Source organism: Lottia gigantea, assembly GCF_000327385.1.
Source record: "Lottia gigantea unplaced genomic scaffold LOTGIsca_31, whole genome shotgun sequence".
NCBI lineage: Eukaryota > Metazoa > Mollusca > Gastropoda > Lottiidae > Lottia > Lottia gigantea.
Genome location: NW_008709027.1, coordinates 116954 through 131737, shown reverse-complemented (window position 1 = coordinate 131737; position 14784 = coordinate 116954). Strand labels below are relative to the sequence as shown.

Here is a 14784-nt window from a genome sequence, read left to right as displayed (position 1 = left end):
GACCCCTAACCCCTTTTGAAGGAGGCCCTATACCCCACGACGCCACAGAACGTCTTCTAAGTTTTGTGGCGCCCTAGCTATTCCAAACATAAACTTCAGCTAATTAACCTGAGAAACCCTGCTGACTGACCGGCAAGACACCGAGTTTCTCGAAAATCCGTTGTGCCATCCACAGTATCTACGGACAATTATTGTGGAATGACAGGTCGAGAGACATGCATGACGCCAAATACGCTTCGCATTTGATAAATATTATTTTTATGCTAAATATTCATCTGTTGTCGATGGCCTTTACAGTTAAACGCGGGATGACAAATATAGGATTAATACATCAGAAAGAAGCTTACTCTAGTAGAAAAGAAGGAAATGAAGTTAACCTCTGGGGAAAGTGTAAGTTATGATTTGCTTCTTACTATTTGCCTTTTCATTTGCTCAAGAAATGACGATTTTAGACATCAAAATCGAATTTAGACCAAAAATATGCATACAAAAACGATAAGAGAAGTGGATGACTAAAAAATACCACGGAGCTCATTCGAGTCCTATATGGACCGTCTCCGGTAATTCATTTGTCATCTGTTTCCTTGTTAAATCTACAAATTCAACCTTCTATAACAGAAATCTCGTTGAAAACTTTAAACTTGAAATGCTGACCAATGCTTAGAAAAAAAATCAATACTAGAGCCACACGTGGCACAGAGTGGGACTTTGCAAATGTAGCAAATTGCAAAAGACTCTGAAAAAATCAACCTTCTACGATAATTACATCACGCGCAAGAGCAGTCTAAAGTTGAGAAGAATTCTTTGGAAGATTGTTATAACGGAAGTAGACAGACCTCACAAATGAAAGTATCAGGAGATAGCCAAGGTCAATGACATTTGACATTGAAAGGGAGTCGGTCAACAAAGGTCTAGGTTATAAGATACAAGTTATCAAAATTTTTAATTATATACGGCTATAAAACTGGAAGTTGAGATAGGACGGCAAATATAAAAGTATAAATAGATAGCCAATGTGAATGACAAAACCTGTTCCTTTTTTTGAACTATAAAGCTGAAACAATCAAACTTCTAAGACAACGTGGTTCAACGGATGAAGTAATTGTATGCAAAGTTCCATTTTGAACAAATGTATACGTTGCGAGTTAAGTCCCTTGTCAAAATTGTCAATAATGAGTAATTTAACCCGGATGTGCTACGCCCACCTCAATTTCTTTTGCATAGGTTAATTGATATTCTGAATGTTATGTTGTGTCCCAAATTTAAAGCTTCTACATCATACAGGTCAAAAGATATAGGTCAACAAGAGTCAATAAAGGTCAAAATAGAAAATTGAAAATATGGAAATTTCAAAACCCGTTCCATTTTTGGAACTATAAAGCTGAAATAATTGACCTATTAACATAAACTGGCCAAAATAATGAGGTAATTGTGTGCAAAGTTCCTTTTTTGAACAAATGTATCCTATGCGAGTTATGCCCCTTTCCCAAAATGTAAACAATTAGTAATTCAACCCGGATGTGCTACGCCCACCTCAACTTTTTTGTCATAGGTTAATTTATATTCAAATTGTCTTGTTGTGTTCCAAGTTTCAATGTTCTACATAAAATAGGTCATAAGATATATACACACCAAGCTCAAAGAAACAGAAATATTGTAAAAAAAAACTCAAATTTGAAAAATTCACGAATTTCAATTTTGCTTTAAAAAACGATTGTTATAAATCACTTGAAAGAGCATGAAAAGCACATTAAGAATCCGAAAAAATTAATCCTCTAGGTTAATTAGGTCACGTGCTAGAGCAGTCCAAAGTTGCGAATTTGGCTGTTTTCGGACAGCTATAAAACCGGAAGTACATGTCGGAGGTCAAATGTCAAATTATTAACTGATAGCTAAAGTCAATGACCTTTGACAAACCGGAAGTGAAATTGAAAATTTGACTGTACCGTTTTGTTTACATTCTTAAAATGTCTTTGCTCAATTTTTTTCAGATTAATCAGGCAAAAAGCAAAAAAAATGAAAAAAATGCAAAATTTGGCAAAAAAAATGTCTGCGACAAATTTTCGAATTTTGAAATTTTGAAAATGCTATTCTTTCAGATTTTAACAGTAGATTCCAAAAATGCAAACCCAAAGAAAATCGACCGAAAAATACGACTTCTAGAGCCGATTATCTATTCTTGCACATATTGAACTGTGGCACTTCCGGTATTGCAAAAAAGATCCAAAATATATTTATGCACATCTTCGCCTATATCTAAGCTTCGTGAACGTTGTAAGGTTGCTGCAACTATTGTAGTCTAAGCTCAGGAAGGTGTGTAAAAATCGAAAAAAAAAAAAAAAAAAAAAAAAAAGAATTGACATTTCGATAACAAACAAACTTTGCCGTAGCAAAGTCCCACAATTATATCATGACAATGAAAACCTTGAACTAGCCAAACTGAAAGTAGACCACTACATTTTATCAACACCCGTTTAACTGTCACTGCAAGGAATATTTTTAGAGTCATCCTTCCGCATGAGAATCTCAAACAATCTGGAAGAAAATGCATCAGACATCAAATTAAAATCTAGACCAAAAATTAGTCAATGATAGGCATGCAAGAGGGATTTCTATACACATTCGAATATTCATTAGCATAAAATGTTTTACTTGAGTCGTTCTACTGTAAATCGATGATAAGAAGAACAATTATGTCCCTTGACTCGATAAAAACAATTTGATGAATTAATATTTTAATTTTTTTTTTAACTCCAAAGAGATTTAAATTTCATATCAACCCGATGATTAGATAAATTGGAAACGTTTTTCATTCAACATGTTTTTCTTTTGGACCGCCACATTGGTATCTTAATCGATTATTAGTCAAGAATTGTTCGTTCTAAAGCGTTTACGAGCAATCGTAGACTGACCGACAGACAGACACCATTATACGCCCCTCCCCCACTCCCCCGCCAATTTCATGTGGGCGTAAAAAGGGTGTGCAACATGCGCCTCATTAGATTTGTTGATTAAATTACAGTACATGACATTACATATTTTGAACACATTAAAAAACATGAAAAGTTTATATATAAAATTTGTCCGTCTCAATATAGAGTTTTGTACCCTTACACAAAACTTTGAATCACAGATGATCTTTATTTTCTCTCGGTAAATCCATAGTTTTTCGACGTGACATTTCTTTGTTCTAATGTTTTCAATTAATGACAAAATATGACTTCTTTCTCAAACCGATTAAAAATACTAACCCAATGATAATTAAGTAATTTGAATCCAAAGTGTCTATCAGATGTCAAATTTTTTCTTCTTCTAAAAAGCTGTCGTTCATAAAAGTAAAGCTATGCTCGTCACATTTCAGAATAGCTTTTAATAACATTGGCTATTTCATTTATTATTCTTTCTGATTAAAAAGATGAAAGGGAAAGAAAATATGAATAATTTCTCCTTAATCAAAGTTTTAATTCGTTTCAAATATTTTGAAAAAGCATCTCATCTGATCCGTGACAGTTGACACAAGCGAACAGTTGACATCTAGAATGTTCGTTACCAGTTTGCAGCTAGATATTACCAGTTATTAGCAATCGTTATAGGTTCCGACATATAGAATGAGCAACTGCTAAAAACTCTTGGATTGTACACTAGCGGAAAACACAAGTCAAAGACCCCGACAAGTAAGCGATACAGTCTTCCTTTCGAGGCTCTTATTGGCTATGGTAGTAATTATGCATTGATGCACCTGAATGAGAAAGCCAAATTATGAGCTCATGGGGTTGTTGACTTTGGTCTTCTTTGTCTGAAAAAGCTTCCTGGTATGGAAGCCAACTGCGAACATCACTACTCTCGACATCTCGTCCTTGAGGAAGCGAGGAAAAAGCGAAAGTTAGAGAGAAAAGAAAGCAAAGAAAAAGGCGAGAAAGCAAGGAAAAATTTCCCGCTTTGTCGCCTTCTATTTCACCCAAAACTTATCGCCCTTTCTTCGACGAAAATTGTTGGTCGCAATCTTCTTCCACACTTGGGTATGATTGTCTTTCAGAGAATTAAGGTAGCCTACTTTTGCTCCCTGGAAAGCTATTGAATTGGAAATATATCAATTGGAAACTAACAAAAACATCGATTCAAAATCGATAAATAACTTAAACCGAATACATAAGGTAAAAGATGAAGTCTTATGATATACAGAAAGCAACCGTTTAAAGCGTACTTGATAAACCGGAGTAACGTTTTGTTTAGTATCAAGAGGTTTTTTTTAATGGCAGGTCCAATATAATATACCATTTATGGTAAGTAATATTCCGTCCATTAATCTTTGTGTCTGGGTTGTTGCTTGGCTGAAGCCGATATGGGCCTCGGATATGTATTAAAAAAGAGTAAAAATTGCTTTTCAGTTGGTAGGCCTATAGCCTAAAATAAACAGAAGTGACACCCATTTTTACCCCGAGAACTTAAAGGACTGAATTGAAACGATAAATTAAACGGTAAACGGTATAATTAACCTGCTTAGATTGGAATTATAAACAGCTGGAGGTCCACATAACTTTTGATATATTAAATCAAATAAAAACCAAATTGATCTGAGATAAAAGAATACTTAAATCTTTGATTGGTCTCTTTACCTGCTGTGTTATCAGGCAAAACACTTTTATACACACATTAACTTGACTAAACTATATTTTCTATAGCAAAGAACCCTGGCAAACTTAGGGCAATCGGACCCGATTGCTTAACAATCGGTAAGCAAAGGCTTCGTCAACGCATTTGCATTTTATACTTTTTTTGCCCAGAAGTATGTGTCAGAATGCACCTAATCAATTCAAGTTTTCGAAAATTTACTTGGGAGATCCCTCTCAGACGCTCAATGTAAAAATGGTAATCGCAATTCACGGAGTGGTCACGCAATTTTAAACAAACAATTATTATGCACAAAGTAAGGTATAGAAATTAATGTATACAATAACCCTACTATCACTACAACAACCCGGATTCTATAATATTTTCATGATGTGGGATGGAATCGTAAAAATTCGGTTTAGAAAATTAGGTTCTATCGTTCTTACCACGGTTCTATCCGATACTATCACAACTGAGCCCTGAAGGTCCCGATCTAGCTACGTTCCAGCCACGACAGTACTAATCATACCCAGTTTATAACCACAACTTCCACGACTGAGTATCGTCAGTGGGCCTACCAGAATTACCCGAAATTTGAGTAGAATTAGCACAGTATAAGTTATGTAGAGTTTAACAAGTTGAGTTATAGCATAGGTTAAGGTACCAACCAGGTATCAACAATAATTATAGTATTCTAGTATACATAATATACAAAGTTCGTACAATGATAGGAGTACATGTATTATTCTATTATACACAAATGCTCCAAAAAGTCCAATAATACAAAAACTTTCATTATCAAATAAAACGTCCGTCCATTGAATTTCTTCAACCATATTATGAGACATTACTTTCGTCGATAAAGTTTCTTATAAAAGGTTTCAGAATAACTGTTTTAAAAGTTCGTCGAAATGGAATACATAAATACACATACATTATAAAATTATTAACATTACCAATTATTTCACAAGAGAATCCTGTTCTTTGAAATAATCTATAAAGATTCGTTTCCCTTCCATAAATTTGAAATTCTTTGAAGATGTTGGAAAACAGAAATGTAAGAGTGGACGGAATAGTAAAAATTAAAAAGGCTAAACTGGTTTTTAAGACGAGTTTTGTTAAATTAGTGCATCGAACTGTTTTCATTGTAACACCATTACCGGCTGGAGAAAAAAATTTCTTCATTTTGATTCTAATACCGACAATAAAGAGCAATATTGTTATAAAAGGAATCACAAGAAAAATAACATTAATCCCAAGTTCTACTATGTCAAGGTAATGTGTGTTATTTCCAAATATTTGAGACTCGGAATGGATTGAGGTGCGGTTTGTGTCATTGTCGCTGATTGTTCGTCGAACCCATGCAATCGATCTTGAAGCCACAGCAAAAACAGCGAAGAAAACTATGATAGTTTTTGTTCGTTTAAAAAACTTCACAAATGGTGACGATATGGAACACACTAAAAAGACAAAACGTTCGGCTATCAAAGCACAATGAAGACACACAGAAAATCTTTTCGATATTACGATGATGAAAATGACTGGTTTGATAATATAATAACTAAACTTGATGTACTCGGAATAATTCATAGATTGAGATACATACATACATACTCTAATAGATCCAGCGAGAATATGGATAAAATCTGATATACTAATTGTTATAAGAAGAACGTAAGTAGTTGTTCGTAGAGGTAGTTTGCTGTAGACTATCACATTAAAACAACTGAATATTAATCCACATATACAAACAGGTATTAAAATAAAACATAAAACTGTCCAAATGGTTTCTCCAGTAACAGTGGATAAAATTGGTATGAAAGTTGTGTTAGAGCTTTTCACAGACATTTCGTTAGTAAATATTTTAATGTCAGTTTCAGAACTATGATTTTAAAAGGATCGATAATTTCCACCACAAACGATGAACTAGTTATTTTAGGATTTTCACGTTTTCAAAATAATCTTTAGTTTCTGTAAAATTATATAATGTTTTTACAAACAGTTTTGAGACATAAAATTATACTTTTATATAATCAACGATTAGTTTGATAATTAGTAGGTGATTCGTTATTCATACAAAAACAATTTTATTATTTCTTATGCAAGCTAAAACTAGTTCATAATTCGTTATTCAAGCCGAATCTAGTTCATGGTTCGTCATTTCAACTGAAACTAATTCAGGGTTCGTTATTCAAGCTGAAAGTATTTCGATCTGAAACTGGTTCATGATTCTTAAATATTTTAAACTTGTTTATTGTTTCTTATGCAATTATATATTATATTCTTTGACACTGACATTTGCACTATAAAATGTGTCCCCTCGCGTGCCATTTTCGCGGACAAAAATGTGTGAGGGTGGCATTATGTTCAGAATATTATGACAGTGATAACAGAAAAATAAATTTGATACCCATGTCTACATTTCCTTCTTCATATATTCATATATTTCGAATTTGGTGACGTTTATCTTTTTTCTGTGACACAAACAAATCAGTATCATATTGACAGTAATTTGTTTAAGGTCAGACGGATAGAATTTCAAGTTAATTGATTTACTTCATTCCGTAATTATAATATGTTCTAGTGATTATAAGACAGACTATTGAATGACAATAGATAAGATTAGAAAGGCACATTTTCATCTTTGACATCCTGAGTACTTGTGTTTTTAAAATGGCTTGTGGGAGGTTATTTCTGATTTTGACATTATGCAGTTTGCATATACAATGTAGTGTTGGTGATATTGAAGATGATATCAGGAAATTGAGAATTGATATGTGGTCTGAAATACGAAAGTTACAGCAAGAGTTGAAAGAAATATCTGAAGAAAGGGAAGAATTGTCAATAATACACTCGGTGTCATGTAATTCTACTGAATATCTACAAGTGAAGAAACAACTGATGCATAATCTCTCTGAGAAGTTTGCTAACATTTCACTCGAGGTTAATTCCAAATTAGGAAATTTCAAATCTATTGGAGATATAAAGACTAGGGATAAAGAATTGACCGAGATACAAAATTACAGCCAAGCACTCGACATTATTCAACATGTTCATGGTAATTTGAATCACCTGGAGACAGAAATGTGGAAAATGAGGTTTAATCGAGAAATAATTGATCAGAAATTAGAAAGAATGGAAAAACAGACGACATCTGATATATTCCTGGCTAATATTCATAAATTATCAACATGGGGAATCGACTCCAGTATCGGTAAGACGTTATTTTAGGAATGATCATCCTATCTTAAAATCGTACATAACCTTAAGCACGACTTCACTAATTAATAGCACCCAACCACGCTCCCCCACCCGTTAATTCTTAGAATTGAAATTTATATTCTCATTTAATCACAGAATCACTGTAAGTATAATGAAAATTACTTGAAGCAATATATATAAAAAAAGAATAAAACCAGAATTGAATAGGGATTGGGGTTATTTCATACCAAGTGTATATATTAATATCATTTAGGGAATAAAATAACATGATATCAGACTATAAATCAGTAAGAAACTATAATCCACAGAGAACAGAGAACACCTATATGGCTTCATCCTGTAATCATTATTATAATTATTAGTTGTCTTGAGTTGTTGTTACTAGCTCTCCCTGTATATATGCCTAATGTTTAAGATTGTATTATTTGCTTGATAACGATGAGAGAACACTCATTGAAACGTCGCAGTCAAAAAATGTAGTAATTGTATGTCCATAAAGTTTGTTTTCCTTATAAGTATAATGTCGTTTAATACAAGTTCGGAGGATTTCAGATGGATTCTGTTATATTATAATGATATCAGCTAAGTCAACAGATGAATGTAGTACGATCATTTGGTTTTCCGAAATGGATATTTTGGCGTAATATCTTGAAAAATAGATTCGCCTTAGTGCTCAGAACTATTATATTTGGACTTTCAAAATCTTTACTCGCACGTAATCCTTACATATTTTATATTAAAGAACAACTATTTTTCAGATATGGTGGAATCTACAAATGAAATATTGCAAAATTAAAGATTTATGCTTAACAGGTTTGTAGCTTTGTCAATTATTTATCACATTTAAAGTAGAATTGTCTGTATATAATCATATGACTCAAAACATTTTACGTCGAGTTTGTCGACTAACACTTTACAGGTTGGTCTAGGGCATCAACAAACTTATCAGAAAAAGGTTTGGCTTTATAGTAACGATAATTGTATGGATTCGAAAAATAAAATGCCCTTATGAACCAGTGGGGGTTGGGCCACTGCCGAATTATAGGGCACATCTAAAACGAGAAGTTTAAATTTCTCCTCGCTTGACAATTCTGTTTTACTGTTGAGAAGATTTTCACTTTCAGTTGCCATTTTGTCTAGCACGTGTGTGACGTTATAGGCACGCAGTAGAGGGACATAACTCTTGCAAGTTATAACCAATTTTATTTATTGTGTATTACGGTTCTGTAGTTGGTAGCCTACTTGGTATTTATTTTCTTCCAGATTTGACCATAAAACTAGTTTCGACTTTCCCACCTGGTCCAAATTATCAATAAAAAGAAAATCGATGCGAGACAATAGATTAAAATATTTCGTTTCATATGAAACAAATGGCCATTCCGAATTTTATCAGAAACCTTTACTTTCATTTTACAATCGTTTTTGTGCAGTTGGGCACGATGCGGCAAGTTGGGCAATGCGGCAAAACGAACCCACCGGTGTCCAAGGGATTTCTAAAGATATGCGTTGTGTTCTATCGATATAGCAACATGAAATACATAGTCAATAAGGATATTTATTGAAGAGTTTACAGGCGAAACGAATTTTGATACTTTCACTATGCATGTATAAAAAAACTTTTATAGTATCTAACTAAAAGTTAAACCAATCTGTTTTCGTGTGTTTTATCTAGAGTTTCAGAGATATATAATTGTCAACATGAACAAATTTCGTTTTTGATCAGATAGCAAAGCTATTCTGAGAGTAATTTTCTATAGATGCCCTGAAATAAATGTATGAGTAAACAACGCAACGAAAAATAGGAACTCGAATTGCACACACAGTTAGACACAGAAGTACAAAGTGGTGCATCGTATCCCGAATACGGGTTTTGACAAGGTCTTATTAACCCGTATTATACTAAGCCCACTATAATACACTTGTCTTGTGTTCGTAGTAATCTGACCAATCAGTACATATTCCAAAGGTTTGATTTTTCTATCAGCTTCAATTCTGTACTGAAGATCTTACTTAATTCTGTATCGTTCATATTAATCAAAACATTTAATGGTACACTGCTTTCGTTTTGTTTACCTTCGTTGCGTCATAACCAGTGGTTTAATTTTATTGGCTGAAATTTCCTACAAAGATTCCAGGGTCAATTTTGATTGGACTATATTTATTTATAAATAAGTAATTTTCCTCACTTATATTACCACGGCCTCGAGGAAGTATGATGAACATGATGAAAATGGTGGCGATATTTTCTGGATAGATTTGTTATTGTTATTTTCATTGAAACTTTTTACATTCACAATGATGTTAAAAACACATTGCTTGATTTGCGTCTTATGATCTCTCTATAAAAAAAGTCTAGAATGTAAGAGTGAATCAAACTGTCAACACTACAAGAGTTTTTAACAGCTACATATCGATGTTCTTTAACAATAGTTTATAGTATGTTATAAATCACACCAGGAGCCAACCTGTTTAAATCTATACCAAGATGATGATGGTTTTTTTTCATGCAAATGTTTACACTTACATAATCAATTGCGATATCATGATAAAATTTTCAGGGGCGTCTGAACAATGGGGTAAATGGGGTCGCTTGACTCTTTTCTCCAAAAACCCTGGAAAAAGGATCAAACTTCAAAACAATTTATTATTAAATTTATTACCGATATAACCGTTACATATATATCTATGCAGATAAACGTTATTGCTGTATTATTGATATTACTATATTGGAATGGTTTTTGTATACTAGCATTTGTAAAAAGCACTAGTAGCAATTTATTATGGATGATAGAGTCAAAGTTCTATCCATCTTTACGTTCTTAACTTCTACTGAAGGCGTATGTTACCTTGTCTGACAAACTATCCTTTTATCATTTTTTCAGAGATACAAATGGGATATTCCAACTGTTGCTCGACAGATTTGAGTTTGTCAAATTTAACCCAGCACCAGTGCCTTCTTTTGAATATTAACTTTAAACAAACAATTGTGTGGTATTTAAATGACCAGACTTTCTTTGACCAAGTAGGCCTACATAATATAGCAATTGGGTCAATGAAATTGACTTACCTACAAACTATGTTCTAAAAAGTTTTTTGTTACAGTTGGATGAATGTAAGTCAGTGTAATTATTCACAAGATGTTAAAAGCGTCCTCATTTGATTAATACCAAACCATATGGAAAGTTGGTCACAATTATTACATTTTGATTTGTCGGGTGCCCTTATTGTTTGTTTATATATATATATATATTTTAACGTTTGAATAAATTATGTTACAAATTCCCAGTGTGTGTACACCTTTTGATGTCCAATTGCTAAAGGCGATACCGTTTGCTGAGAGTCGGCATCCCAACTATCGATTTCAACTGGACGCAAACAAATTTTCAAATGCAAGTTGCTCTACCTGAAAATAGTGACTAAAGCTTAGTGTTTCTGTAGGTATTTTTTTACTAAGGTAACGTTCATCAAATTCGTCCAATAATATAACATAGGACTGCCTTGAGCAATCCTTCACAAAATTCGGTGACTTACATGTGTTTTACGTGGGTTATATTATGAACTTATCGAAGATGAATAACTGTAGAAAATATATCCTCACTAGCACTCATATTTCATTTTACATGTTCACAGATACGGATATTTCCGTCGCCCCATGTCCATCTGTCAACAGTCTCTGTTAGCACTTTGAAAGCTTGAGTTTATATTGGATAAAAGTAGATGAACCTTATGTGGATTGATTAGGTCTCTGACGACTTCGAAGTTAGCGATACGGCATCTTTTGATTAGAATAAAACTGGGTATCGTGCTTACATTGGTAAGAATTTGTGAAACCTGTCACAATTTGCTTCATAGGGAAATTGAAGATCGTGTTATCGACGGAATTGGTTGCTTGTGGGTAGTTGAATTCAACAGAAACTGATCAAGTTGTCCTAGAAGGAATCAATAGCCAGTTTATTTTACTTTCACCTAAAGGTAATAAGGAGTCGGTCCTCGACCAAACAGGATGGGATTTCATTTGCAGAGTAGTTGCTGGTATCTCTATAGATTGTGCCAATATGACAATAGACATCAGAGCTATGCTTTAGTGGGATAAGGGTGCATCACCTACAGAATAAAACGACTCACATGATTCTCAATAAATTTTAATACAATTAATGTAGTTGTACCTTGCCAAACCACAACACAATGCGAACACAAGATAACTCAAATGATGTAATATAATATATATCTTACATCTAAATTAAGATGGATAAAAGGTTAAAATAATGTCTACAGGCTGCATTAAAACTTATTACTCAATCACTGATAATCAATACAATGCTGGCCAATACTTAGATTTTGTGACTAGATATATTTCCAATGTCAAATATCTTTCACTAATTTCTTACTTTCATGAAATGGGCAAGAAGTTCAATTAAAATAATACATCAAGAATAAAATTGAATTTAGTGGCATTAAAATAGGATGAAAATTAATGTGAAGAAACATTTAGGGCTTGAAAATTCCAATAACATGGACGGATTAGAATTAACTTTAACAACCTTTTTCTTTTTAAATCACAACTCTTTACAGCTTAATAGCTGACAAAAAACAAATAATTACAAAATAACGTCAAAATAAACTCATATTATATAATGTCAATTTTAATGCCAAGAAATTCATTTATGATATTATTGGGAACAAAATTTATATTAGAACACAGAAGTTAATCAAAATATTCACTAATCAATAAATCATACCAAAATTACTTTTCTTATTTGATTCTTTTAAAAACATTTTATTCTATTCAATAAAATATATAAAAATAAAATTTAACAAAATCTTTTGAGACAATTGAATTTAAGTTAACAATTCATTACAAACAAATTTTTGACATTATTTCTATGACTTAGAATTGATTCATGTTGATAAACTCACAAATGCTATCAAATTGAACACATATCAAGTGAAAATATATTTTTGATTTGATTTTTGTTTGATAATTTTAGAACATATATGAACACCTTTTAGCTGTCTAGAATACTAACATGACGAACAATCAACTACAATATACTGAGAATTGTAATAAAATGGTGAAAGAATATTTAAAATGCCTGTGATATGTGGCATCTAATGCTGATCAATAAATCAAAATAAATGCAGATTTAAAAAAAAACAGTGAAGTATGAACTACGTGTAATTAATTAGTGGGTTTTTGTTATTTACATATTTTGATATAAATTTCTTTTAATAATAAGGTTAATTATTATTTTTTTTGAAACCATGACTATTTCTTAGTGACAAAATTTTAAATTATTAAGCCAATATATAAATAATTTCTGATGATTACAGCAGACCTGAGTCTATATTATTATTGTCAACACTAGTGATAGAGAAATACTGTTTAAACATTACATAACATCATTTAGAATATAATAATAATAATAATAAATATTAATAATACAGGCAAGGCGGCACTATACAATCAAAATTTGCTTTAAAAGCTGTCAAAATGAAACTGTGCTGAACAACATTCACAACTTACATGAAAAATCCTGAGAGCAAAGGATCGGTTTGGTAATTATTACAGAACTGTATTAAGAAATATCAACTTTGTCAAGTATCACACCATTGATATTATAATAATCCAGGTCTATAATAATAACACAAATTTCTCCAATATTTATTTAAACAATAGCTATATCCTTTAAACTGAACATCACAATGGAAAAATTGTCAACACAACACACCTAAAGTAATTGTCCAATACTAATTCACGCAGTTTCACTCTTTATAACAACAAACTTCTCTTCAAGAATAAAAGGTTTAAACATTACAACATTGAACTGTGAAGTACTGTAATTTCCTATCACACTTTTTTATTTTGAAACACCATTAAAATAGAACAACAAATTGGCATTGAAAACACAGCAAACATTAGGTATGACTTTGTTAAATTCGTCAAAACAACAAAAACAACTAGAACACTTGTTATAATATATCTACAGTAAAATTAAATGTAAGGCATGACATGATTTCTATTTCATATCTTACAAAAACATCCACTGTGTGTGTTATGATTTTAAGACAAAATTCATTAAAATATCAAACTGGATTAACATGAACAACTAAAATCAATTTTAAAATAATGGGGTACCTATGTGGAATAAAATTTGATTAAAGGAATAAGATATAATAATCTTTATAACCCTGATTAATTATAACCATAATACATAATAAAATCTTAATAATAATTAATAAATAAATCAATTAATTATATCCCTTTTATATCCAGCTATTACAATAATAACTTTAATTTATATACAAACATACATATTGAGACAAACCTTATTTCTCTTAAAACTCTGACTACACTGGGTCAGTGACTATAAAATAAAAAAAGAATGTGAATGGGATGACAATCAAAAGAATTTCTAAAACACATACTTTGGCATTAAAATACTAGAGGATTCCAAAAATAAATACAACTCTCTAGAGTAAGTTATTTAACTTGAATTTCTAAAAACAATTTAATTTACGACCCTGTTTTTCAACACAATAAAGGGAAATTTCAGTAGAACTCAACATAAATATCTGAATATGTATTCTTACATCACAAGAAATTCTTTTCATAAAATAAACTCATATTTTAGAAGCTTGAAGCAAGAGATTGTTTCAGAAATTCAACATTTATTACAGGATTTGCAATGTTGTAAAGCCAAGCATATTTGCTTTGTGACATACATTCTGTGTATATTCAGTGCCAAATTACAGAGAAAATTTGTTTGGATATTGTTTTACTAATTGTTTAACTGGGAGAGACACTGTGGAGAATTTCAGACACAATAATAAGAGCCAATATAATACTATAAAATAAAATACTGACAGAATATATATATATATATATATATATATATACTAGTATAAATTGAGCTTTATAATTAAGTAAGTAATACATATTCAGATTAATAC

General features: G+C 31.8%; 1 protein-coding gene across 1 annotated transcript; it reads left to right on the top strand.

Moving 5' to 3' along the window:
* Positions 1-7284: 7284 nt before the first annotated feature.
* On the top strand, positions 7285-11114 carry LOTGIDRAFT_232673 (hypothetical protein; the record flags this gene model as incomplete). The annotated part of the gene is made up of 3 exons (XM_009057670.1): positions 7285-7825; positions 8592-8646; positions 10716-11114. The coding sequence occupies 2 exons, from the start codon at positions 7285-7287 to the stop codon at positions 8627-8629; spliced, it is 579 nt and encodes a 192-aa protein (XP_009055918.1). The 3' UTR covers positions 8630-8646; positions 10716-11114.
* Between the last annotated feature and the right edge of the window lie 3670 nt (positions 11115-14784).